This window comes from Xenopus laevis, chromosome 2L (genome assembly GCF_017654675.1).
Source record: "Xenopus laevis strain J_2021 chromosome 2L, Xenopus_laevis_v10.1, whole genome shotgun sequence".
Classification (NCBI taxonomy): Eukaryota; Metazoa; Chordata; class Amphibia; order Anura; family Pipidae; genus Xenopus; species Xenopus laevis.
In genome coordinates this window covers 142,229,556-142,255,703 of record NC_054373.1, presented here as the reverse complement: position 1 = coordinate 142,255,703, position 26,148 = coordinate 142,229,556, and the positions used below count along the sequence as shown (strand labels likewise).

Sequence of the window (26,148 nt, the reverse complement as noted above, 5' to 3'; positions counted from 1 at the left end):
GGTGCATCCCTAACAGAAATGTGTTGAAACTTCCATAACCTGCCAAATGATGTAAAATGAACATGGTATTTAGGGGGTGTGGCCACAAAAATGGGCATGTCCGAAAAAAATTCGCCACTACGCACGCCAAATCTTTGTCTCTCTTTCTGTTTCCTAAATGTTGAGAGGTATGCTATTTATTGGGCTGGTAGGGGCTGCAGGGTCTCTGTTAGGGTTGCCTTTACCTGGCTGGTAAAAATGATGGCTGATCCCAATGTTATTAATAGGGAAAAAAAGATAAATATATATCTTTTAGCCCTCAAAATACAGTTTATATCCTTTGAAATGGTGCTTGCTATTTGGACTTCATAAACACTCGGAAAAAAAAAAATAAACATTCTATAAACGCTACTACGCATGCGCCAAACCGAATTCGCTCCCCACGCAAACGTGCTTTACGCCATTACGTTTGTCATGCGTACTGCTCCTTGCCCGTACAGTCATGGCGCCACTGAGCCGCTGGTATTTCACCCGGGAGCAACTAGAACGGAGTCCGTCCCGGCGAGCTGGACTGGATGCCGATAAGGAGCTCTCGTATCGGCAGCAGGCGGCAAACCTCCTGCAAGATATGGGCCAGCGGCTCAACGTGTATCCTTCCCCAGTCCGCAGCGACGGCCTAGGCGGAAGGGAGGCCTAGAATACATGGGCTTCCTGCTACATGAGGGAGATAAAGCAAGACCCCGGCGGGAGCTATTTGGGTCACGTGTCATGAAGTAGATTATGTGCAGAGCCTTAGTAGGGAGAGAGGAGTGTTTTCATCCACTTCTTTTTCTTGCGTGTGTTTTCGGCATTGGTGTGTCGTATGCTTCAGTCGTTTGTCACGAATAGTTTATTACAGACACGCCAGGTGAATCAGCAACGCCAAGTCAAGGGCACATGAAATAATGAAGTATGTTTGTATTAGGCGAGTTCAGTGAGCCAGTGCAATTCTGCTTAGAAGCCCTATAGGAAGGATCTACTAGACTACTGCTTACTGTCACATCTCATAAGTCCTATCAACGTGCTTTTTAAAACATATTGCTGCCTTCATACCCTGGACCTAATGCTTCACTAGAAAAGAAGCAGCAGGACTAGTTGTTCATGTATTACCTGTGGTTCAACTCCTGTGTTCGGCCTGGTCTCCTTTCTTCTTGAATATTGAAATAATGTTAAGAAATATGTCACGTATAATATATGCAATGTTACACAAGGACTTTGACTAGTTTATGTATTAGACATATAAAGTGGCCGTTACGAGGAACCATATTACTTCATGCAAGTACAAAAACGAAACAAAATGTTGTTGATACATTAATGCATGCCGGATATATTTCTAGTAGCAGAAAATAAATCCACTTTATGTGGTGCCTATAGGGCTTGTGTAATAGTTCAGGTGCTAAATTGCATAAATGCAGTTACTAATGGCAGCCATGCAGGTCTCTGCTTTTACTTTAGTGTTCAAAACTATTTCCTGGTTAGTTGCTTTTGGACTCTGCGCTTGTTCAGTTTAGCACCTATCTTTGTAAATTAGAGCCTATATCATTGAAATAGAGCAGTGATCCCCAACCAGTAGCTCGTGAGCGACATGTTGCTCCCCAACCCCTTGGATGTTGCTCTCAGTGGCCACAGAGCAGGTGCTTATTTTTGAATTCCAGGCTTGGAGGCAAATTTTGGTTGCATAAAAACAGGTGTTCTACCAAACAGCGGCTCCTGTAGGCAGCCAGTCCACATAGGAGCTACCAATAGTCAATCACAACCCTTACTTGGCACTAACTAGGAACATTTTTCATGCTTGTGTTGCTCCCCAACTCTTTTTACATCTGAATGTTGCTCACGGGTGGAAAAAGGTTGGGGACCCCTGAAATAGAGGATCTAAACCTAAATCACTTAACTTATTACGCTTGATACCTTCAAATTTGCACTCTAAAAACACCCCATAGAAGGATTTGTTGTCACCTTTGTGGAGATTGTGCTTTAGCATTAAAAACAAGAGTGTCTTCTAAGCGTACAAGGCATCCTTGAATAATCTGAGACAAATAAAATTGGGCTCTGCGGTGCATTGTGTATTTTATTCAATAAAGCATGTTTTTTGGTGTTTCCTGTGTTTTTGAAGAGATTTCATGTTTTTGTGTCGGCACATAGATGTGGAGCATCTAACCATATAACATATTGCTTTATAATTTGTTCATATCTTTCTGCATGGGTGGCTGTCTAGGTCCTGTTAAACTAAAACTTCCTCTGACAGCTGGAGACTGGGGTATTTGGGAGTCACACACATTAACAGAACATGGAAGTCTCTAGGTTGAGCATACATGATTTTAAGTACAATGTCAATGAAGTACATGCTGAAGATATAATCTTGTGTTTTGCAGTCTTGTTTACAGCAAGCATCTTAAAAATGATACAAAACATGCAATATAGTCAAGGGTGGAAGTTTCCATCTGGTTTGTTATCTTAAACTGGGACTGATTTACTTACATAAGTACTAGTTATACCAGAATGCTAGCAATGTTAGTAGATCAGTCCAAGGGTCTCATTTTAAATATCAGTTGATGTAAAACCATATAATATAGCTATCAATTTTTTTCATAACTCCAAGAGGGATTATGGGGGAATATTTGCGGTATAGTGGAGTTAATTTACAATCTAGTAAAAGAAAAAAAAAGCTGTTCTTGCAATCTACCATGTTGCACTAGCAAATCCGTAACATAATTAGACAGCAAGCAATGTAATTTGCAGGCATATGTGTTAGAAAATGTTCTGCATTTACTTTACCTCTATGCTAAGTTAATGTTTCCTTAGCCTCAATCATACAGATCACAGCTGACCATCAATACAGCTATTGTATACATGCATCGTTTCTATATGGTTCAATCCTTCACTCGATTTCACCGTAACGTAAGTGTAAACTTTCCATTATTCCTTCGCTATTCGTTCCTGCTTTGATAAATTATTTGTTGAGTAACCAGAAGTTTGTCATACAAATTACTCTCCATCAAAATATTACATGTCTTTAGAAACATTATACTTTACTTCAGTTGTATTCTCAAATTGAGCTGCCATTAGTGATTGGCTGGAAATCAGAAAGAATAAATGGAGTTTTTGCAAATTAGATGAATTTATCATCAACCTATTTAATAGTAAAGTGACTTTTCCTAAAATTATCTCAAAGTTATCCTGTAAGGAATTTTGGTTGTCTATTCAAAACACATTAGCAGTCAAAAAGGCATAAACTACTTACAAACTCAAATTTAGGAAACCTTTAGGGATACTATGTTATGACCCTACTATAATTGTATTTTCTCACCTCTTGGTGGAAAAAAAATACAAGATTCTAAAAGTTTAGTGGATTTGTGTGTTTATAACTTTATTTTGTCTTTTGTAGTCTGTGGCACCAGCTGCACTTTTTTTGGCAGCAAAGGTGGAAGAGCAGCCTCGGAAGTTGGAGCATGTAATCAGGGTGGCACATGCATGTCTGAATCCACTAGAACCTGCACCTGATACCCGAAGTGAGGTAAGTTGCTTTACACTTGCTTAGTTCACAACAAAGCCTAAAGTGTGAGTTCCTCCAAAAATAGATCAAGCAGCAGATAAAAAAATACAAAAAGTTTGACATATTAGGACATGGCCTAACGCGTTTTGTGCCTGTTAGGGCACTTACTCATAGGCTAAATGGCACACCCATGTACAAGGCTTTATATAGGGGTTGTAACCAATCAACAGCATCACATGTATCGACCAATCACAATCAGTAAAGACAAATTGCCTATTAAAGGGCTGATTTACAAACAGGCTACTTACTGATGGATTGCAGTATATTTACACAAGAGCTACAAAAACACAACACTCAAAAGAAAATGAAAAAACCCCAAAACTATAATTAACAAAATAAAAATTAATAAATAAAGAATGGGAAATAAAGCAAATTTAGTTCCTTTTTTTTTTTTCATATAGTACCGGACAGAGTGTCTTTTTACTTTGAGATTTTTCTCCTTCCAAAACGGTTTCATGTCAGAAAACTTTAGGTTCTGATGTCAGCCATAATTATACTTCTATCTAACAATCCATATGGTATTGAAGTTGTGTTAATGTAATAGTTTAGTAAGTTCTGTCATGGAATCATTTGCCCAAACTGATCAGACTAGCTAAATTGGCAATAACTCTCAACTAACCATGTTCAAACTAAGGGTTTGTAGGAATCATCTTAGCAAATCTGAATTCTGGTTTCCGCTGATTTTATTTCCCAAGTCACATGGACTCCAACAATACTCCCTTCTCATAGCCGAATAAACAGATCACTACATTTTGGTTTTGATAGTTTAGCTGAATCACTAACCTGTTTGACATTTCTAGAGGATTTGGAATCCACCAAACCCTAAACTGTGGATCTTGTGTACTCAAGGCAAAGTTACATTATAAAAACACATTAACCCTCCGTGTGCTGAATGGGATTATATTATATACACCAAGTCTCAACATTTAAAAAGGTTATAACACAAATCTGGTACTTATGGTTCTGTTGGTGATTTAAATGTTTATGGAAAGTTGTTCCATGTGTTCTTAACTCATTTATTTATATATATATATATATATATATATAAAGTTGCTTTGTAGAATATGGAGGGGCAGGAGATCTGTAGTGTACTCCTATCGTATTGCATATTATTGACCATCCCTTAAAATAACCTAATATATTTGCAGTTTGTAAATAATAGATAAGTAAATTAAATTGCATAACAGTGGATATAACTGGATTTATCACACCAGATGTTTACAGCAAGAATCCAGTAGCTGCATGCTCTGTTTGCATTACTGGCATTAGCTATATTTATGCCTGCAGTTTTTTTAATTAGTATATATAAAATCAAGAGTTTGTTTCAAGGGAATCATGTATATTTTTCTCATCAAAGGGTACATTAACTTTTTTGCATTTTTTTTCTTGTTTTTTTTTTACTATGTGTGGATTTTTTTGCTTCTGCTAAATTTGAATGTAGCAAGGTTGCTAATCTGTGCAGATTAGTGTATCAAGTATTTTTGTTTTGCAAATGTTCATAATTAAATGAAGTGGCACATATGCTACAAGAAACCAGGCATGCAGATCTGTGGCCAGATCATTGCCAAAATGGCAAGAACACATTGGTTTCTTAAAACATTGTACCGAGAGCCTCACAGTGAGTAATTTGCCTGTCCTCTCAACAACAGGCATACCTGCAACAAGCCCAAGACTTGGTCATTCTTGAGAGCATTATACTGCAGACCCTGGGTAAGTCTTCCACATCAGCTGCAAAAGGGAAAGAGTGGACAGCTTTTTAAAAAAGATTTACAGCTGTGGAACATGACTGACCTGAAGGAAGAGTCTGCAAAATAACGCTGTGTGCTGTTGGAATATGTCAACTTCATATGTATTTTAAGCTATATGTTTTCTAACAATGTCCATCTTTACTCAGGACCCACTAATGTTGTATTGTTTTGTTTAAAGAACATTTATAAAACACTGACTGTCTTTTGCTGCTGTGTTTGCAATGGTTTATAACACTGCATAAAACTGTGTTTTATTAAAATAATCACTATATAAAAACAAAATAGCTGGATCACATTTGGGGCCTTTTTTTTTTAGACCTCAAATTTTTTGTGATACATTATACCCCAAAGCTGCTAAAAATTTGAATCCGAAAACACTCCAACTAAAACCTGTCGAGGTCTTGTAGAAGTCAATGGCAGATGTCCCTGAAGATGTAACTTGACATGGCTATCTGATCTGTTTTTCATACGATAATCAGAAAAAGCGGGGTTTTCTTGATAAATAGGTTACATTCGTGGATGGTTGTTAGATTTATACAATTAACAATTTTGTATTAATAAAAAAAAATTAGATAAATTTGAGTTTTAGTAAATACCACATTAAATGTAAAAAAAAAATATTGATCGGCAGACAATTTCAGACTAGTAGAAGCAGAATTTTTTTAGGGAGAATAAATTACAGGGATGTGGTAAATGTGTTTTTTTTTTTTGTTTTAAAGAAAAAACTTTTTTTTTTAACAAAGTATTTTCTTTTTTGGATTACATAGTAATGGACAGGTTATAACAACGTATTTCTTTTTCAGGCTTTGAAATTACAATTGATCATCCACACACACATGTTGTAAAGTGTACCCAGCTTGTAAGAGGTAAGACTTTTATTTAGCTTATAATTAATGTCTAGTTATTATGTATGATTGTGAATTTATACAAAACTTACTCTCCCAAGAAATAACTGACCTTTGTAAACCTTACTTGAGCTCTGTCACTTAGGTAGAGGCTATTGATTTCAGGTACAGTATTGTGTTTTGGTCCTGAAAGAAGCCTTTTGAGCCATGGAAGTATTGAACAATTCAGTCCCGATGGAAGTGACCGAAAAACAATATATTTTGTAAGGAAGATACACTGATCATGTAATCATTTTCAGCACATTTATATATGTGTTTACCTTTTTCCTGTTATTCAGTTATTTATCTTGTTTTCAAGCATTACACATGGTGAGGATGCATTTCTGCATGCTATTATAAAAAATTATGGTAACTTATTCAGAGTTTTGTGCTTCTCTACAGCAAGCAAGGACTTGGCACAGACATCATACTTTATGGCAACAAACAGGTTAGTAAAGTAATTTGCCAGGATTTGTGTACATAGATTGGAATCATTAAATGGGGATGATCAGATATTGGCAAGTATATGTCTAGGATCTTGAATAAACAGCTGCTGAAATGTATTCTGTTTTCTTTTAGCTTACATTTGACCACTTTCAGCCTCCAATACACTCCACCTGTGGTGGCTTGTGTCTGTATTCACCTGGCATGTAAGTGGTCTAATTGGGAGATCCCTGTATCGACCGATGGGAAGCCTTGGTGGGAGTATGTTGATGTGACAGTCGATTTAAAGCTGCTGGATGGTAAGCATCTAACTTACATTTGTGGTTTTTGGATGTGAACCTTTATCTTTAACACTCTGTAGCACCGAATACAGTTTTCTGTGTTTATTTTATTCTGGGATACATGCAGTTAAAGGGGAAGGAAAAACTTGGCCAAAAACTACAAGGGATACTAACTTTCTTTATTACCAGATTTCCTGGAGAAATTGTTTGTTTCCACCTCCAGTAGCTGTCCTCAGGTTGTGGAAAATACAGTGACTTAGGGCTAAACTACAGGGGAGATTTTGTAGGATGGTGCATTTACAAAATGCATCCTACATGTTGGTAGTAATTTAATGGGCCAAAATATATATTTTACTGATACAAAAATGTGTAAATTGCATGGAAGGTTTGCCAAAATACATGATGCAGGTGTCTCATTCAATGAGAGAAATTTTTTTCCCCTCATTGAAATACATAGTGTCGGATGTAGATGCATGAACAAAACACACTATTATCTGATCTGACGTAAAATTACGGCTATGGGGATCCGATTTTGTTTTATTGCGTGCTGCATAACAAGATCAGATAAAATCTGGCCCACAAAATCTGAGCTAAATCTCCCATGTAGTTTTGCCCTGACAGGTTACTTCCCTATGTGGGAGATCTATCCAAGCGCTCTTCTAAGCCTGGTATGTCATCCCAAGGACATAAATGTCCTGGATTAAGTTTTCTTTGACTCCTCCAGTGACTATCCACAGATTGCTGCAGGGACAGTGACTTTTCCCTATGCAGGGGACCTGTCAAAGAACTGTGCTGGGCCTGTGGACTATGGTTCTTCTCTCCAGAGGTCAGCACTGTGATCAGTCAGCTGTGGGACACCATATGCAGGAGGCTTGTTCCTATTTGTTCTTCTGGTATTTACTGTATTTCTGAATACTTGGTGCAGCTGGCCCAGGTCTTGCACGTGACTTTGTGTTTTTAGCCTCTGATTCCATATGTTGCTTATTATTCTCTTTCTGACATAGCCAATCTGGTATTGTGTGTGCCAGACTCATAGCCAGAGACCTCATTCTCTGAGTTTGGACCCACATGTATGCCTTATTGTAGTCTTTAAGTGGGCTTAAAGACTACGCAGGTTCTATAGAGAAAGTTTTAGACTTGTAGCCCTTAATAGGATGCACAGAACCCAAAGGAAGGATCCCCTCTCATCTGTATTGAATGTGCCAGGACATCAATAGAAAAATAGTAAAGGCGGTAATTCGCTGAGTAGAATTAACCTGAAAACAGTATTCACCTGCATGTATCCGAACAATGGAATTCAAAGCCTTCTGCATATGGTGTCCTATCTATCAGCTGCTAAACAGGTTATTATCTGCATTTCTTGCTCTGTAATCTTTCAATGTCAGTGTGACCGACTTCTGCAGTGCTACCTTGCAATTGCTGCTTCCTGTGTTATGCAGTACGGGTATGGGACCTGTTATCCAGAATGCTTGGGATCTGTGGTTTTATGGATAATGCATCTTTCTGTTATATGGATCTTCAAACCTTAAGTCTACTATAAAATCATGTAAACATGATAAGGTACAATTTACTATTTTATTACATAGAAAAAGGAAATCATTTTTAAAAATGTGGATTATTTGGATAAAAAGTCTATGGGAGATGGCCTTTCCGTAATTTGCAGCTTTCTGGATAACTGGTTCCAGATAAAGGATCCCATACCTGTAGAACCTGGCAAGTAACCCACCACTCTTCCTAAGGATCAATTCTTGAGGCCAATCTGTGTGCTGGTAATGTGGTCATTGATACATTTAAGCTCAGTGACATCTTCTGCTCTGTCTTACAGCTTGCAAACTGTGTGTGCATTTTTCTTAAGACCGAATAATACTATTATCAGTGTCTTTTGCATATTAAACATTTATTATTTCAAGGTAAAGAGAAAAACTGCAATGACCAATCTTCCAAAAACACAGTAAATAAATGACTTTTAACGCTGTCTATATGTTTGTGTGATTTTAAGCCGTGCATCACTAGAGTTTTAAATGGCTTAATACGAAGCTATGGCGAACCAAACACCATTTTTAAACTGCATTTTTCAAGCAGCAGCTGCTTTTTTCACCAGAATATCACACTGGGCTTCACAGTTGACAGAAATCGATACAAAGCTTTATAAACTCTGAATTGTGTGCAGTGATGCCTGCTGTTTAGATGCCATTTTGTAAAAATTTCCCATGTAGTTCTACTCTTTCTAAATAGGTCTCATAGAACTGGCATGATGATTTTAAGAATGACTGGTGTGATTGTGAAGTTGAGTATAGTTCAGTGTTGATAATGACAGTATTTTAGCCATGGATTAGTACAGTTATAAATCTGTTAACCTTGCTGTCACCTTACTATCAGTTATCTACTCTATAATTAAGGAAGTTTTAAATTTCTGAAGATATGTACAGGGTTTTATAGGGAACATTGCCTCTCCAATCCTTGTTACAGTTTTTCACTTTGCCCAGATTGCCCTGGTGCCGATATTCTAGCTACTATTCTTTTCTTAATATAAATGTATTCGGTACAGCAGTGTGGTTTTGCAATTATATTACTGCCATGTTTCATATCCAGTATCTTCTTTATTATTGCAGAGTTAACCCATGAATTTCTTCAAATCTTAGAGAAAACTCCTAATCGCCTGAAACGAATCAGAAATTGGAGGGTAAGTTTTTTTTTTTGTAGACACAAGTAGATTCCCTTGTACTGCCCATTAATGATTGCATTTTGCCGGTGATTTAATTTTTATTAGTAGGCATGTGTTGCTAGCAGATGTTTTTAGGCCCAGATGTGGCTGAAATCAGCCTGCTGAAGTCCGCAGGTTGATTTCAGTCCCCTACTGCGCGCAGTATCCTCCTCTTCCTTCATTCACATCCAGAACCCTTGTATAGGCTCCAGCGTACTTGACTGATTTAGTCGCGAAATGTAAAGTCTCACATTTCTCCGGTAGGGGCTGAGACCAGCCTGGGGATTTCAGCAGAGCTGTGGAGTCGGAAACAATTTTGGGTATCGGGTTAGTCGCCAAAAAGGTGCTGACTCATAATCGGATTTGAGAGCTTCTATGAAGGAGGATATGGCAGAAGCAATTCTGTTTCTAAGAACAATACTTTTAACTTTGGGATTGTATTTAGCAGCTATTCTATATAATTAATATATAAGTTGTTTAAGGTTTTCCAATTGTCTTTGGTTTATGTAGTTTAACTTTGATTTTGTTTTAGAATTACCAACGAATGTGGTTTATATGTTTGAGCTTTGGCAATGATAAAATGGCTTGTATGTTGTGTACTTAATTTCTTTCAATCAACATGGAAAATATATATTAAAGGAACAGTAACTCCAAAAATGAAAGGGTTTTAAAGTAATTAACATATATACTGTTAGTATGCACTGGTATAAATTATAGTTTATATAAATAAGCTGCAGTGTAGCCATGGGGCAGTTTTACCAGTGTAGAGCAACAGTACATTAGATTTGAATTATTTTGATGCTCTTTCAGTTTTTGGTGTTACTGTTCCTTTAAAAACAGAAGTTGGGGGGAGTGGCCTGACGCTAGATGTAAGCAGACGCTTTGAGTGTTCCTCTCTCTGGACCAAAAGTATTCTGATTTAAGACCACTCTAAATCATTCAAGACGGCCTCAGACAAACCTGCCTGGCAACAACTACCCCAGAGGATATTAATAGGACAGAATAGAGCACAAAAAAGAGCCTCAATAACTGCTAGTAGGCTTGAGAAGTTTGCCCGGGAGGGCAAACAAGATGGCGCCCATGCCTTGGCAAACAGCCATCCCTCCTCTCCTATGGAGCAATGTATGCCAGAACCCACGCTGCAGGAGATCAGAGAGTCTAAAAAATCCTGCACCCGCCTCATCAGTGCCAAAACTGACCAAATAAAGCTAAACCTATAGATCATTAAGCAAGACTTACAAAAACTGAGGGAGCGGACAACGGAGGTAGAGCAACGAGTGGCCTGGAGGACACATCTGCTCCGATACCTGGATGCATAAGGGAGGCGCATCGGCTAACAGCAAGCAGCATCGCTAAAGTCAACGATCTTGAAAACCGCCTCCGCAGAAATAACATTCGCTTCGTGGGCTTCCCAGAAAGACACAAGCACAAGGGGCACAAGCCGGAGCACATTTTTGAGGACTGGCTGGCAATAAAGTTTGATCGGGCTAACCTTTCTCCCACCTTCGCTGTAGAAAGGGCCCACATGATCCCAACGCAGCCTGGTCCTTCTGGAATGCCACCGTGGCCTTGTCCTCCTGGAACGCCACCGCTGCCATTAATTGCCAGGCTGCTGAACGTGTGAGACACCCTAAAATTCCAAGCGACAACGATTTCCATCTACGCTGACTATTCGGCAGAGGTCCAGCGTCAACGCGCCAAGTTCTTCGTGGCGAAGAAAAGATTGTAAGCGGCAAAGCTAATCTACGCTATGCTTTGCCCGCCTGTGGATCATCTTAAATGGGGCCTCATATTTCTTCACTTCAGCACAAGAACCCAACAGCTGGATGGATTCCCAGAATGTTCCAGCACTGTAACAAGAGGCATTGGGGTGGTAAAGGTAACCCCTAAATGACCTAGATAATCTCACAGGTACTTTCTTGTCATACCTCAAGGGATATTGACATAATGGCGATTAATACCCGCTCTGCAACACTAAGTCAAATTACCTTCCAACACCGCAGAGTCAGAGTGGTCCTGAGGATTCACAGACATGGGCCAGGGAGAGGGGACAATACAACCTTTTCTTGTTTTACAGTAAATTTAACTGTTCACGGTCGGAGTATTGGTCTAGTTTAATGGCCAGTACCGTGTGCACCGAATTGTTTTCTGGGTATAGTTCTATCCCCGGTTGGGGACGGGGTGGAAAGAGAGGGGTTGCCCGGATGGGAATGTTGAAAGTTTTGTTAAATGTTTTGCAATTGTTAGCGCTCAAGCAAAAGTTATGCAGTGGGGTCATTTTCACTGTAGACAGCTGTCATGCAAAAACGGATGTAAAATGGCTACCAAACTAATCAGCTGGAATGTCAGAGGCCTCAACTGTCCTATTAAAATTAGGCTATTTTTGGAGTATCTCAAACAACAAGTTAAGATAGCATTCCTCCAGGAGGAAAAAGTTATGGCTCTTAAGAAGCCATGGGTGGGATCACCACATCACTCCACCTTCTCAAACCATTCCTCCAGGGTAACTGTTAATTCACAAAACAGTCCCATTTGTACTAGAAGCAAAAAAGTCTGATATTAAAGGAATATATATCTTTGTGCACTGCCAAGTAAACAACAAGGAGTTAATTCTTGCAAATATCTATATCCCTCCTCCCTATAAGCGGGACTGCTTAATTGCACTGGAACAATTTATGGCTCAATACCCGCAAGCAAATACAGTTGTAATGGGTGTCTTCTACACATTGCTTAACGCAGACCTTGATAAGATGACCATATCAGGTCAAAGATTGGGGCAAAAAATGAATGATCTAAAACAGTTGCTTGACGGTATAGGACTGGTGGAAATCTGGAGGTACCTACATCCAACCACCAGACGATACTCCTGTTTTTCGCAATCGCACATGTCCCCCTCTAGAATTGATTATGCCATGGTTGATGACCGTATGCTGCCACTGGTTAAAACAATGTGGTACCTCCCTTCACTGCATTATGAGAGTTCAGAGATGGTCCCTGAATCCCATTTGGCTAAAAATCCTAGACAATGAAACCATGCTTGATACCACAATCCTAGAGGTTTTTTTTAAATAAATAGAGGGTCAGCAGATAGTCTTAACAGTGTGGGGTGCATTTAAGGCATATCTGAGAGCAGCTGGGGGCAGAGATAGTTGCATTCAAAAAAACAAAGCTATATGAAGCAAGGTGGCCTAGACAGAGAGGTAGTGGCAGCTGAACAACTGGCGGCCTCACACCCCACAGGGGAAAAGCTTTCAACCCTTAGGATTAAACAGCAGGAGTACAACCAGTATATGACGCAACAGGTCCAAAGAGGTCTGTCGTTTATCAAGGCAAAGGTATATGAGCAAGGGGAAAGAGCTGGTAAAATGCTAGCTGACCTCATGAAGCAGCACACCACCCCTCCTACAAAACCATCATAACTGACTCAGAGGAAGTCAATGACACCCTTGTCCAATTTTACACTGACCTGTATTCCTCCAAGTTGTCAAAGCCCTTGGATGAAATAGACCCCCCCCACCCCAATATAGAGACTTCCTTGAGTGTAGCATCACCAAGGAAGAGATGATAGAGGCTACTGAATCTTTCCCTAATGGAAAGGCCCCAGGAGCAGATGGGCTACCAATTGAGAGGCATGTCACAGCCCTCTCCCCTTCTCTCCTGGAAACCTATAACGCAGCTCTTGTACAGGGCAGGCTGCCTGGCTCGATGTACGAAGTGGCCATTGCCTTGCTCCCTAAACCAGGCAAAGACCAAATGTTATGTGAATCATACAGGCCCATATCTCTCCTAATAGCCGATGTTAACATTCTTGCCAGAATCCTGGCCAAAAGACTTGGTAAAGTGGTTACCAGGGAAAACTGTAGCTCTTAACACGAGGAGGCTGTTTGTCAATTTAACTACAGAACACAATAACAAAGGTCAAACAGCCATTGCAAAAGCCTTCAACACAGTCGAGTGGCCCAATCTTTGGAAAGTGCTCACGCACTTTCGGATAGGCCCAACTTTCCAAAATCTGATTAAACACTCTCCTCGGGCCTTGCTTAGGGTCAGCTCTAGGTTAACGCACCATTCTCCTTGTCACGAGGGACCAGGCAGGGCTGTCCCCCTTGCTCTTTGCATTGGCCATCAAACCCTTTGCTCAAGCAGTCCGACAATCTTTCGGCATCACAGTTCAAAATCCAAAACCTAGAGTAAAAAATACCTACTGTGTATGATGATGACACGCTCTTGTACCTAGGGGACAGGGGACCCTCTCTGCGACGCCTCTTGGAGATCACTAACCAATTTGGGGAGCTCTCAGGTATAAAGATGAGCCCTACAAAATCAGTTTTATTTCTGGTGGACCCTCTGGGAAATGAGTCAGGAAGGTGTAGGTGTGCCCATTATTGAGAAATTTACGTACTTAGATGTAGAAATAACCAGTAACCTCCGGCAGTACAGTAAACCTAATATAGATAAGCAGATAAGATGGTTAATGGAAAAAATTAGGGTATGGGAGCACTTGCCACTGGGTCCGGTTGGACGGATACAGCTAATTAAAATGCTAGCTATGCCCAAACTGCGGAACTCACTATGGCACTCCCCTACCTGGGTACCTATGAAAGTGTTTGAAACCATAAACAAATTGATATGAAAATTTATCTGGGGAAAATCCAGGTCTAGGTTGGGTTTCCTGATCCTTATGAGACCAGTTAAAGAAGGAGGGGTGACTCTACCCAACATGTTCCACTATTTCCTAGCAGCCCAGCTCACACATCTAATTACTATACTACAACCTTACAACTACCAGCCTCTGCAAAAGTTGTGGGTAGAGGTGACACACAACTAATTTTCTCTGGGACATAATACTGGTGACCAAAGCACAAACTCTGAACCCTATTTTGCTCACACAACGGAGTGCTCTGGTAAAAGTCCATTTGTTGGTAGCCTTCACACAATTTGACCCACGGACACCTCTCTGGGCAATGCAAAATTTCCATATATGGCCCATATAGTTCCCCCAAAATGGTGGCAAAGGGAAAAGGGATAAAAAACATTGTAGACGTATGGGAAACTGATGCCATAAAAACATTTGCTGAACTGAAAATATAATATACCTAACACACAGTGGCTAATTTATCAGCAAATCAGAAGTGCCTTACCCAGGCAAAATAAGACAAAGCCTATCAGGCTAACTGCCTCTAAGCTACTAGAAACCCTCCTAAAACAAAACCAAAAAGGAATCCTCTCTGGAATAATGCAGGACTCCCTAGTTAGAAGTAACCCAATGCACAGCAGGGAGGCATGGGAAAGACACCAAAACTATATAGCCGATAACCAATGGGTAGAGGCCATAAGAGCATGTATCTTATAACTACAATGACAGACGGTTGCAATTATACATGGTGCATAGAGCATACCATGCCAGGGAAAAGTTCAGCAAAATGTACCCTAATGTCTCACCAGAATGCCTAAGGTGTTATACACCTCAAGCTACTCTGCTGCACACTGTTTGGCAGTGATCTCAGCTACAGAAGTACTGGGCAAAGATTTTGGAGCATCTATTCAAATTAATAGGCACTAACCTACCAAGTCTGTGTCTCCTTGGTAATGGTATTAGAGAGTACACTCCAGCAGCACATAGGCAATTAGTAGCCAAGGTCATATTCTACGACAGGCGACAAATTACACTGTACTGGCAGAATAGTCCCCCCCCCCACAATAGAGCACTGGCACCAGGCAGTTATCTCAATGTGTATTAAAGAGAAAGTTGTACTTATCCAAGAAAAATGGAGTAGCTGGCAGCAATGGCTAGACACACCATTGAGTAATGCTGCAACTAAAGTCTGTTTAGTCTGCCATATTTGCACACTGTAATGTATGATACTCTTGGCAATAACATGTGTACATGAAATTGTTTTTGTGTATCAGATCTCCAATAAACTTGTCAATTTGTCAATAAAAAAAAGTCAAATGTATGTACACAGTCCTGGATTTCAGCAGGCTGATTTTGGCCCTAGCCTTAGAGAGATTCTACCGACCTCCGTTTTATAAGTCTATGGGAAACTCTGGCAACTTGAAAAAAAATCACTTCTTTTCACTCACAAGTTGTGTGCCATCCAATTGCCCTAAGTGCCCCATGAGTTTCATAATATCCATAAACACGTTCAGTATTTTAAACTGGCATATGCCAGAAATGCAAAGTTAATTAGCCCTTTATGTCAATGGGTAACACCAGGTCCAGGATCATCAATTTGATGATTATGGGTTATACACACATGAACTAATCTCCTGAGTTGCCCTTTAAATTGGATGGAAAACACTGAAAGCACCAGAAGCAGTGCTTTTCTGTCCACAATTGCTGTAAAGTTTTCCTGTATCATAAAGTTAAATCGCCTGTAAGGGCTACAACGTTTTGTAAACATGTTTTTTTCTTTTTCATTATATTTATATTATTTTAAGGCTGAAATATTAAATAACACTTTTGTTTTTGCAGATTAGTCAAGCAACCAAGAAACCTAAAGAAGAAGAATGTGAAGAAGAGTCAGATAATATCTTTTGTGAACAGACACTTCTTCAAATGTTCTCTCAAAGTGGAATGCTAAATTCTGCTTCCCTTTCTGATTCATCATCTCAGACACTTTCAGTTACAGAAAATGATGGGGGAATGTCTGAAGGGCAGTGGGGGTGCCAGCTACAGAGCGAGAGGGATCAACATAGAACTGGTGAGCATGTAACATCTACAGAACAGTCCCAAGCACTTGGTTCCAAACCAGTGCCCCTCGCTAAAATGTCTCTGAAAGAGTACCGAGCAAAGCATGCAGATGAATTGGCAGCACAAAAACGCCAGTTGGAGCAATTGGGTACCAGCCTAAAAGAGCAATATGCTTGTGCTGCTCAGAATCTGTTACAGCAGCAGAAAGAACGTGAGAAAGAGGCCCATGCCTCCCCTATTATACTGAAGATTCCATTGCATGAAGTAAGTCACAAACGCTCTGAGAAATCTTCCAGTCTCAAGCTTCGTATTCCTGTCACTAACCGGGAAAAGTCAGAGGAGGGAAAGGTACGAATTAAGTTGCCAAATGAGGACAGCAGCAAGAGTAGAGATAAGCACAGAAGTAGTTATTCATCTTCACATCACAATAACCAGTCACATCGTCAGCACCACCAAGAACCTTCCGGAAGTAACGGCAGCAAACGTTCTCTACCTCCCCCGGTAGTTTCAACACACAAATCTTCATCAAGTTCCCGAAAACGTCCTGCCACAGAGGAAGCCACAGGACACGAACCCCCTTCTCACAAAGTCAGTAGGACCTCCAAACCTTCTTCACAGGAACCTGCTGTTCCACTCTTGTTAAACAGAGTGAGGGGGACCCATAGCAAAACAGAAAGGGAATCTTCTGGAACCAATGGTCACAGCATAACTAAAGTAATTGATTATCAGGACACCGTGAACATGTTACATTCACTTCTTAGTGCACAGGGAGTACAGCCCATGCAGCCCCCTCAATATTTGAATCAGTTTGGGGAGTTTCGCAGGACACGGCCTGGTAACACTGATGATTCCAGGCGTCCCCCACTTCCAGCTGAGCCGCCTCCCCCTCTTCCACCACTGCCAAAGTGATATAAGTTTTAAACCTATGGGTTAATGTCTAGAAAGGTGAATTTATTTCTATATTGTCTAAATAATCCTAACCAGCACACTCTATTTCTTTATCTTTTTTCTTCCATTTTTTTTTACCAACTATAACTTGTTGTTTTGTTCCTTCCAAAACAGTCTTACCCCATTGTGTTTTCCTACTTTTTTGTGCACGTCTAAAAATATTGATGTCACTTTGTAGGATTTCAATCACTTTACCTTTCATTGTAATTTGAGATTTTGTTTGTGTTGCTGTTCTATCTACTTCTATCAAACGGGTCATAATTTTAAAAATGTGCTATTAGAAAGAAATTCAGAAATGTTACAAAAGTGTTGATACTAAGCTTTTACAAGTTGAGCGGTTCTGGTACATTTTATAAATATATCTATATCTATATATATATCTATATATATATCTATATATATATCTATATATATATCTATATATATATATATCTATATATCTATATCTATATATCTATATCTATATATATATATATATATATATATATATATATATATATATATATATATATATATATATATATATATATATTCGTACAAAGTGGAGTGGAGCAGTAAATCCGTCTAGGTCTCAGTCTGTGACTTAGTCCACTTCCGCAGACAAATAATATATATTTCAAAAAAGTCCAGACACAAATTTTCTGTGAAGCAAATTCAAATTTTACCAATAGAGGCAAAACTAACAAACGTGCAACGTTTCAGGGGCTCCCGCTTGAAAAAGGGGCGGGAGCGCCGAAACGTTGCATGTTTGTTTTGCCTGTATTGTTAAAATTTGATTTTGCTTCACAGAAAATTTGTCTGGACTATATATATATATATATATATGCTTTTTTTTGTTTTTCATTGTCAGTGTCAATCTTTCATCTCTGTTATCTATGAAGGGAGGATGAGTATTTTTCTAGTGGAATTCTTATTTACGGCTAATCAAGGTTGCACAGTGTGGCCAAAACTACTGGTGTCAGCCAGGGGAGCTATCTGCAGCAAGTGAATATTAGAGTTTACTGAGAGGCAGTCATATCTCGGCTGACGCACAGATCCTATAGAGCTCTTCTAAAGAAAGTCTTGGCCCCTTTTAAAATTATAGACGCTAATCGGTTTGCTAGTCATTTGTACAATATATTTGACTACATGACAGTCCCATTTTAACTTTTATTATCCCACAAACTTAATTCTCTCCCTTTTTTAAAGGAGCATTTCACCTTCAAGTTAACTTTAAGAATGGTTAATTCTAAGCAAATTTTCAATTGGTCTTCATTTGTAATAGTTTTTGATTTATTTTCCTTCTTCTTCTGACTCTTTCCAGTTTTCAAACAGGGGGTCACTGACCACATAAAAAAATGCTCTGTACGGCTACAACTTTATACAACTTTTTATAGTTATTGCTACGGTCTATTACTCCTTTCTATTCAGTGCATCGCCTATTCATGTTCCAGTCTCTAATTCAAATTAGTGCATGGTTGCTAGGGTAATTTGGACCATATCAATCAGATTGCTGAAATTGTTGGAGAGCTGCTGAATAAAAAGCTAAATAACTCAAACCACAAATAATTAAAAAAAAGAAAACAAATTCAAACTGTCTCAGAATATCACTCTCTACATTATAATAAGAGTTTATTTAAAGGTGAACAACCCCTTTAAGATGCTTACCAAATATTGCCCAGTTACACCAGAGTTTTTTTTATATTATGTTTTTTTTTAAGATGTCAAAGCAATGTTAAAAATGCTCAAAAACATTATTGCCTCCTTCGATGCTCTGAGGAACGTGCAGAGTTTCTATTTTTCCTTTGCTTAGTATTTAAATGGGTGAACTTTGTCATTGCTAGTCTGGTGAGTAGCTTTGATTGACCAGCATTCACCTACCTGCTGTTAAAATGGTTATAACCAATTGGCTGTTACCATTTGCTTGTGAGAGTGTCTACAAAGGAGGCTTATAGTCTGCAGAGCAGATATGTGCTCCCATGAAGGGGCAATTCTTGTTGATAGTACTAGAAATCAAGCAAAGCTCACAAGCCCTTATCTTAGCAGACATCCACTTATGTGCCTTATTGTTTGGGCTCTATGTGAATTCTGGTTTTATTTCTTCTGCATTTAAATAGCAACTAGCTGGTTACATTATACTACTACAATAGCAGGGAATATTTCTTACACCTTTGCAAACATATTATATCAAATATTCAAGTTTTGGTTGCTTTTGAATGCTTTGTGTATAATAGTGTTCCTGTGTAGTTGTTCATCCAGCCCTTTGTACAGTGAACTTTGTTTTTCAGATCCTCATATGAGGCCTTCAAATGGCATCTTTCTTTGTACTGCTGTTTAATCATAGTATTTTGTTGCTTGTACCAACAATTCAAGAAGTAACTTTTGTTTGACAACGTTTCCTGGGTTCCTTATATTATACCCTAAGAAAGAAATACTTCAACAACAGTGAACTTAAAGCATTAGTGCAATAAGAAAAGTTTTAGGGCAATGGCACACAGGTCGGTTTGACACCAGAACGGATTTGGCTGTTGCTTGGGTGAAAGGAAAAATACATTTCTGTTTGGGATCATGGAAATCACGTTTGAATCTGAAACAAAATGCAGAATGAAGCATTTTTGTGCAATTACTCGATGGACTGATTTGGAACAGGTGTTTTTTTATATATATAGTGATCGGCAGTACTAAAGGTATTTTCTGCTACTGTATTTTGTCACTCATGATACAATATGCCCCAAGTACCATTGCACATAGGGCATGTGCTCGTTGTACATTTCCTTTAACAAGTTGGAGGCCCAACCTTCTGAGACTTTAGCTTTGGGGTTTCTTACAGTATGTGCAAATTGCCAGTATCTTATCTCCGCTGTAGGGTTTCACACTGCAAGGTAACATCTTCTTCCTATAGACTTATGCTTCTGTATTACATGGAATAGTTGGTGCTTACTTGTCAGTATGACGCTTATTTTGAAATACCAAGTAAAATCCTGATGAATAAATTTATATCGAAGAATATATCAATTATTATTATTACTTGAAGACCCCACTGAAAATGGGACAGCCATGTTTCTCTGCAATGTTACATGTACATAGCACGGGGTCCTGTGTGCATGATTTGGATTTGGCTGCTTTCATCATTACTGAAATCCAGATAGACTTCCCCAGGATCCTAAAGCCCACAGGGCTCCTTAGCAACTCAACACATTGTATGTCCGCACTTGTTTATCTATCCTCTTTATATTCCTAAATACAATTAGGCCTGGTTTCTTTCACCATTAAAGCAGAAATGGAAATCATTTGGGCCACCGGATATTACAGTTGTTGCCATTGTCAGACAGTAGCTGGCGAACATTTCACTGCGTGTCTTGCAGTGTTTTCACTATGGTTAAAGTAATTTTAAAGGGACTTTATTATGCAAAAAAAAATGTATTTACTGGTGAAATGAAAAATTATTTTATTTACAAGTTAAATTAATTAAAAAAAAAATAAGATTTTAATTATAACCACTTTTACTATTTGCATAGGGAAATATATTTTAGCCTGCAACCTTCTAGCAGTATGTATAGCAGACAATAAGGCATGATGAGTGGTCTTCATCCAGACCAATAATGTTTGCTCTATAGACTGAAAAGAAAAGGCATCCTATATATTATATATTTATTTTTTTCCCTCTTCTTTTCTAATGCAAACCAATCACTAGGCTGCATGGTTGTGATGTTTGAAAACAAATGCATTTCAGACTAGCATTGCAGCACATGTGTACAGTACCTTAATGCTGGCCATATACATACCAATAAAATTGTGCAAAATGTCTTCCTCTGTGTATGGAGTCCCAATGCTCCTGACCAATATCCATAGTAGATTGGGCAGGTGTGAACAACTAATCTGATGAGGTACAGTATCTGCCAATTTATGGTGCATCAGCAGATGAGAAAGTGAAGAGGCGTCTACAAAAGCTTTGTAAATTATATCACCAAATTAAAAATGATCGCTTTCGGTCTTACCAAAGCATTTTTTCTTAAAATTTCCTCTGCTTTTTCACCATTATCCTATAAAAAATAAATGACCACATTTAGTGGAAACTGGTAATTTTTATGAGCAATTTTTTTTTATTCTAATAGATGTCTATGTGAAAGTTTCACTGGGGGGAGAAAATGTTTTAAAATTTGAAAATAAATTGTGAGAAAAGGAAATTACACCCCCACATAAAAGAGTGAAAAAGGTTGAGAGATTTTCTAATAATAATAATCATGCCCCTTATGCACATTTAATTCACCCTATATCCTTTGTGGGGGGCGGGCGGTGTTTCTTCCACTGAAAGAAACACACAAGGGGGGGAGATTTTTATGAAACGGGAAGGAGAATCAGCAATACAATACTGTGAAATGCACTTGTGCATAGTAAGTAAAGGACACATTTATCATAGTTCACTCTGGAACACCTGGGACATTCAAACGTGTATAGAATTATTTGGTATCAATCCAAATTGATGTTTTGATAGGCTCAAATAGTCTGATTCTGCAGGATCTATTATCTGTCTGGAATATGAAAGCCCTTAGACCTTGTGTCTATCTTTAATACTTGCCTTCAAGCCAGGAATTCAAAAATAAGCACCTGCTTTAAGGCAACTGGGAACAACATCAAAGTGGCGTTGAAAACAGTTGTGCCTGTTGGCTAAGGCGGTAGCAGACTTAAATGCCAATGGATCGGACCACAACATTTTGTGAATGTAGCCCCCCCTCTCATATGTTTAACATTAGTATTTGTTTGGATAGCATCAATATCTCACACAACAGTTTAAGAGAAACAAATACAAGATATTTTAGAAATTACATTGCAGCAAGACAGTAGAATAACCATTACATGGCATGGAGGTTCCTGCTTGAAAGAGCTTGAGTTTTTATACCTTTTAGATTATATAAAAGACAATAGTTGCCTCTTGTATGCCTAATATTTTAAAGCAGGGGTCCCCAACTCTTTTTACCTGTGAGACACATTCAAATGTAAAAAGAGTTGGGAAGCAACACAAGCATGAAACAATTTCTGGGGGTACCAAATAAGGGTTACCAAATAAGATTTGGTAGTTCCTATTTGGACTGGCAGCCTACAGAACGATCTGCTTAGCAGTACACCTGTTTTGTTATGCAACCAAAACTTACCTCCAAGCCAGGAATTCAAATATAAGCACCTGCTTTGAGGCCACTGAGCGCAACATCCAAGGGGTTGGAGAGCAACATGTTGCTCACGAGCTACTGGTTGGGGATCACTATTTTAAATGCTTCCAGGTTGCTGTCAGTCGTAGAGTACACTTTGAAGCCCTTCTCATCTTCTGCTCTTTCACTCAAACCACTTCTTGTTTACTCTGGTTAGTTGGACTTCAACATTCAGATACCAGTTTGAATTCCAATATAGAGGAGTAAAGACAAAATTAAAAAAAAAAAGTGATTTTTAAATAGAAACCTTATGAGAATTGTCTGAAAACTGTTGGCTTTATTAAATGTAACCATGAGCATTACCTTCACGTTGATCCCCCACCCCAGTGTAAAAATATTGCAATTCAATTGGTGCTTTCAGACAGGGAAACAGTAAATCACCCATTTTAAAAATGCTGAATTCTCTTGAGTGTGGCAATGACTACTTGCTTCCTTACTCGTGCTGTTCTCTGGATTGTAGCAGCAGGTGTGTTTCTTTAAAAACATGTTGATTATGTTTTCCAAACTTAACATGAAAAATGAGATTAAAAAGGGAGTGTGTGTATAAGTAAATATGTATATATTAATGTATGGGTATATATGTGCATATGTTAAATATTTATCAACAAAAGTGGACCGGACAGTGCACAGTGTAAATTATATTTTTAAATACATGTAGTTAAAGGATGTCTATGCAAAGTGCAAGTGGATTCAATGAGACTGAAACAAAGTGACTGTACAGGTTTCAATAACTGTTTAAGAGAGGATAGGAGTCTGCCTGCAGCAACATCTGTCTAATGCAAATAAAGATCATTTGATTGTAGCCTTGCTTTTCAGCTTTGTGAGTCCAGCCATAAATATCGCTCTGCATAGTTCTAGTGAAACTATAGTCTAAGTATAGGCAATGGCACACATGGTCATTTGGGGATTTTTATATACAGGTATGGGACCGGTTATCCAGACTGGGGGTTTCTGGATAATGGATCTTTCTGTAATTTGGATCTTCATACATTGTTTGCTAGAAAATCATGTAAATATTAAATAAACCCAATAGGCTGGCTTTGCTTCCAATACTCGGTTATATCTCAGTTTGGATCAAGTACAAGCTACTGTTTTAATATTACAGAGAAAAAGGAAATCATTTTACAAAAATTTGGATAAAATCGTGTCTATGGGAGACAGCCTTCCTGTAATTCGAAGCTTTCTGGATAATGGGTTTCCGGATAATAGATCCCATACCGGTATTTATTTCCTGGTATTTATAAAGCACAGTCTCTGTCTCAGTGAAATTCACCTCACACACTATCTTCAGTTTTATTACTTCACCCCTCTGTATGCCTTTGGAGTTGCCTGACAATTCTTTCCTAACTAAAACATGTAGTCAGATCAGCCGTCATTGCTCTGTGTTATTATCAAGTGAATGCTCCTGTACAAATGCTTGTTGCGCCACTGACTCCAGAAAGCACATTAAAGCTCATTTTCAGCATATGCCAAGTGCTTGTACCTAAGCTTTCAGGCTGTTGTCAGGGAGCGGGAATTTGAGGTTTCATTTATTAGCAAGGGAAAAACGTATGGCCCCCATGTGTAAATGCCTTTTATTTGTTCATGCATCTACATCCAACTTACAATCTATTTCAATGAGGAAAACAAAGTTGGCCAGACACCATCCGATTTTACTTTGTCAGATGAAGATGCAGCATGCAGCCTTCTCTTCCAACAGCCATTTTGCATCACAGCAAAGCTTCCATGCAGTTTACACTTCAGATTTTTATATCACTCCTATTATATTGTGACCTATGTGACTACATCTGATTTGTAGGATACAGATACAATTACTGAATATATATATAGATATAGATAGATATATATAGAGATATATATAGATATATATATACACATATATACATACATACATACATACACACACACCCACCCACATACACCTGCTTGGAAAATCCATTATAAGAATGGTGCTTGGGTTAACTAAAACGTATAAATATGTAGGATTCAACACCATCCTACAAAATCTCCTGTGTGGTTATGCCCTAAAGTTTACATATTAATATATAAATGATTGATATCACTGAATAGTGGCACTCATGTTGTAGAACAAACAAAAACTTGCTGCAGTCCATCAGTGATTTATCAATATAAGATGTATGGTCTAGTACCAAGAAGTAGCCCATAACACAGCACTCTATAAGTAGTCACTTAAAATTCATGTCAATTTTTATTCGTAAAAGCGCATGTAGATTTACCTCATTATTCAATTGCACACCAGATACGCTGCAAAGACTTTTATGCAGCATCATACAAGTCCCAGCATACTCTCTCAATAAACTTGTAAATTATTCAGTCATTACATGTCAGAAAATTATAAGCCAGGAAGAAGCCCCTGTTTGTGATGAGGGTGAAATGCGTTTCACCCTTTCAGACAGAGGCAACACTGCCACAATTAACTTTAAAGGGTAACATTAAGGGCTCTTACACACGGCCGTTCCGACCTGCGCTCCCCTGCGTTCCGTTTGTTGGCGTTCAGCCGCAGGGGAGCGCAGGAATAGACGCAAGTAATGATTTGAAATGGGGCTGTACTCACTCAGGCGCGTGTAGGCGCCGAACGCAGGAAAAATGCGGCATGTTGCGTCTACTATTTATTAATATTATACTTTTATTTAGGTGGTTCTTCCCTTATCCAACCTTTCAAAACCACCCTTTGCATATAGCTGAATGGAGCCTATCGAAAGCAGGGTTGCCAGGTCTAATTTTCAAAACCAGTCAAAATCAGCCCAAAACTAGCCAATATGCACTTCAACAGAAGCCCAAAAAGAGCACAATTTGTGCAGTGAAAAAAATTCTAAAAACAATATATGTTAAAATATACTGTTTTAAAGTTTTCACTGTTTCACAAATTTTCTCATGAAGCAAAATAGCATAGATTAGTACGTCACCAGGGGTGTAACTACAAAGGGGGGCCCAGGAGTAGGGTTGCCAGCTTTTCCGGAAAAAAATACAAGTCTTCCTATATATTTATTATTTTTCCCTATTAATAACATTGGGATCAACCATAATTTTTACCAGCCAGGTGGCAACCCTATAGGGGCCCCCATAAGGCCCTAATACATATACAATTTCAATAAATATTGGTAAAACAAGTCAACCTATAGACTTTGGGGGCCAGCAGATTTGTCCCAAAATTGTCTGAAATTGAGTAAAGTCCCTGGATAACGTGAGAATGCTTCAGATGGATGGGAGACTGGATTACAGAGCCCAAAATCTGGTAACTCCCGACTTCTACACAAGTCAGTCCCATTGAATGATGGGTATTGTAGTCTTACATTAAACTTGGCAGTTGGCAAATTGTAAAACAAAAACTACATTACCCAACATGCATTGGGAGTCACAGGCTTGGCATTTTAGGGCAAGAAAAAACTGTGGCTGGTTTCCAAAATACAAACCAACCAAAGGCCCAAAAGTAGCCCAAATCCGTACCTTGGCTAGTTTGCCCTTTCAAAACCCGCCTGGTCTTAAAATTAGTAGCCCAATCTTGCTGGAAAACCGCCAACCTGGCAAACCTGAAACAAGTCTCGCGAGACTTTAAAAGAAACTATGGAACGCGAGAGATTGCGAATAGGCGATTGTAGTAGTGACGTGTTTTCAAGAAGGACAATCTGCCAATGGGAATTCGTGTTACGATGAGTGGGCGGGCGTG

At 38.8% G+C, this 26,148-nt stretch overlaps 1 protein-coding gene across 3 annotated transcripts; it reads left to right on the top strand.

Annotated features, from left to right (window-relative positions):
* The first annotated feature begins 444 nt into the window (after positions 1–444).
* On the top strand, positions 445–17,319 carry ccnt1.L (cyclin T1 L homeolog). 3 transcript variants are annotated; one of them, XM_018245344.2, is made up of 9 exons: positions 445–627; positions 2,835–2,916; positions 3,404–3,532; positions 5,221–5,281; positions 6,123–6,185; positions 6,606–6,651; positions 6,783–6,946; positions 9,541–9,611; positions 9,897–10,227. In XM_018245344.2, the coding sequence occupies exons 1-9, from the start codon at positions 482–484 to the stop codon at positions 9,987–9,989; spliced, it is 855 nt and encodes a 284-aa protein (XP_018100833.1). In that variant the 5' UTR covers positions 445–481; the 3' UTR covers positions 9,990–10,227.
* The last annotated feature ends 8,829 nt before the right edge of the window (positions 17,320–26,148 follow it).

Coding starts and splice junctions, on each gene's coding strand:
- ccnt1.L (XM_018245343.2), top strand. CDS start 482: ATGGCGCCACTGAGCCGCTGGTATTTCACCCGGGAGCAACTAGAACGG. Junction 628..2,834: donor ATGGGCCAGCGGCTCAACGT/GTATCCTTCCCC, acceptor TCAATCATACAG/ATCACAGCTGACCATCAATA. Junction 6,652..6,782: donor TACTTTATGGCAACAAACAG/GTTAGTAAAGTA, acceptor GTTTTCTTTTAG/CTTACATTTGACCACTTTCA.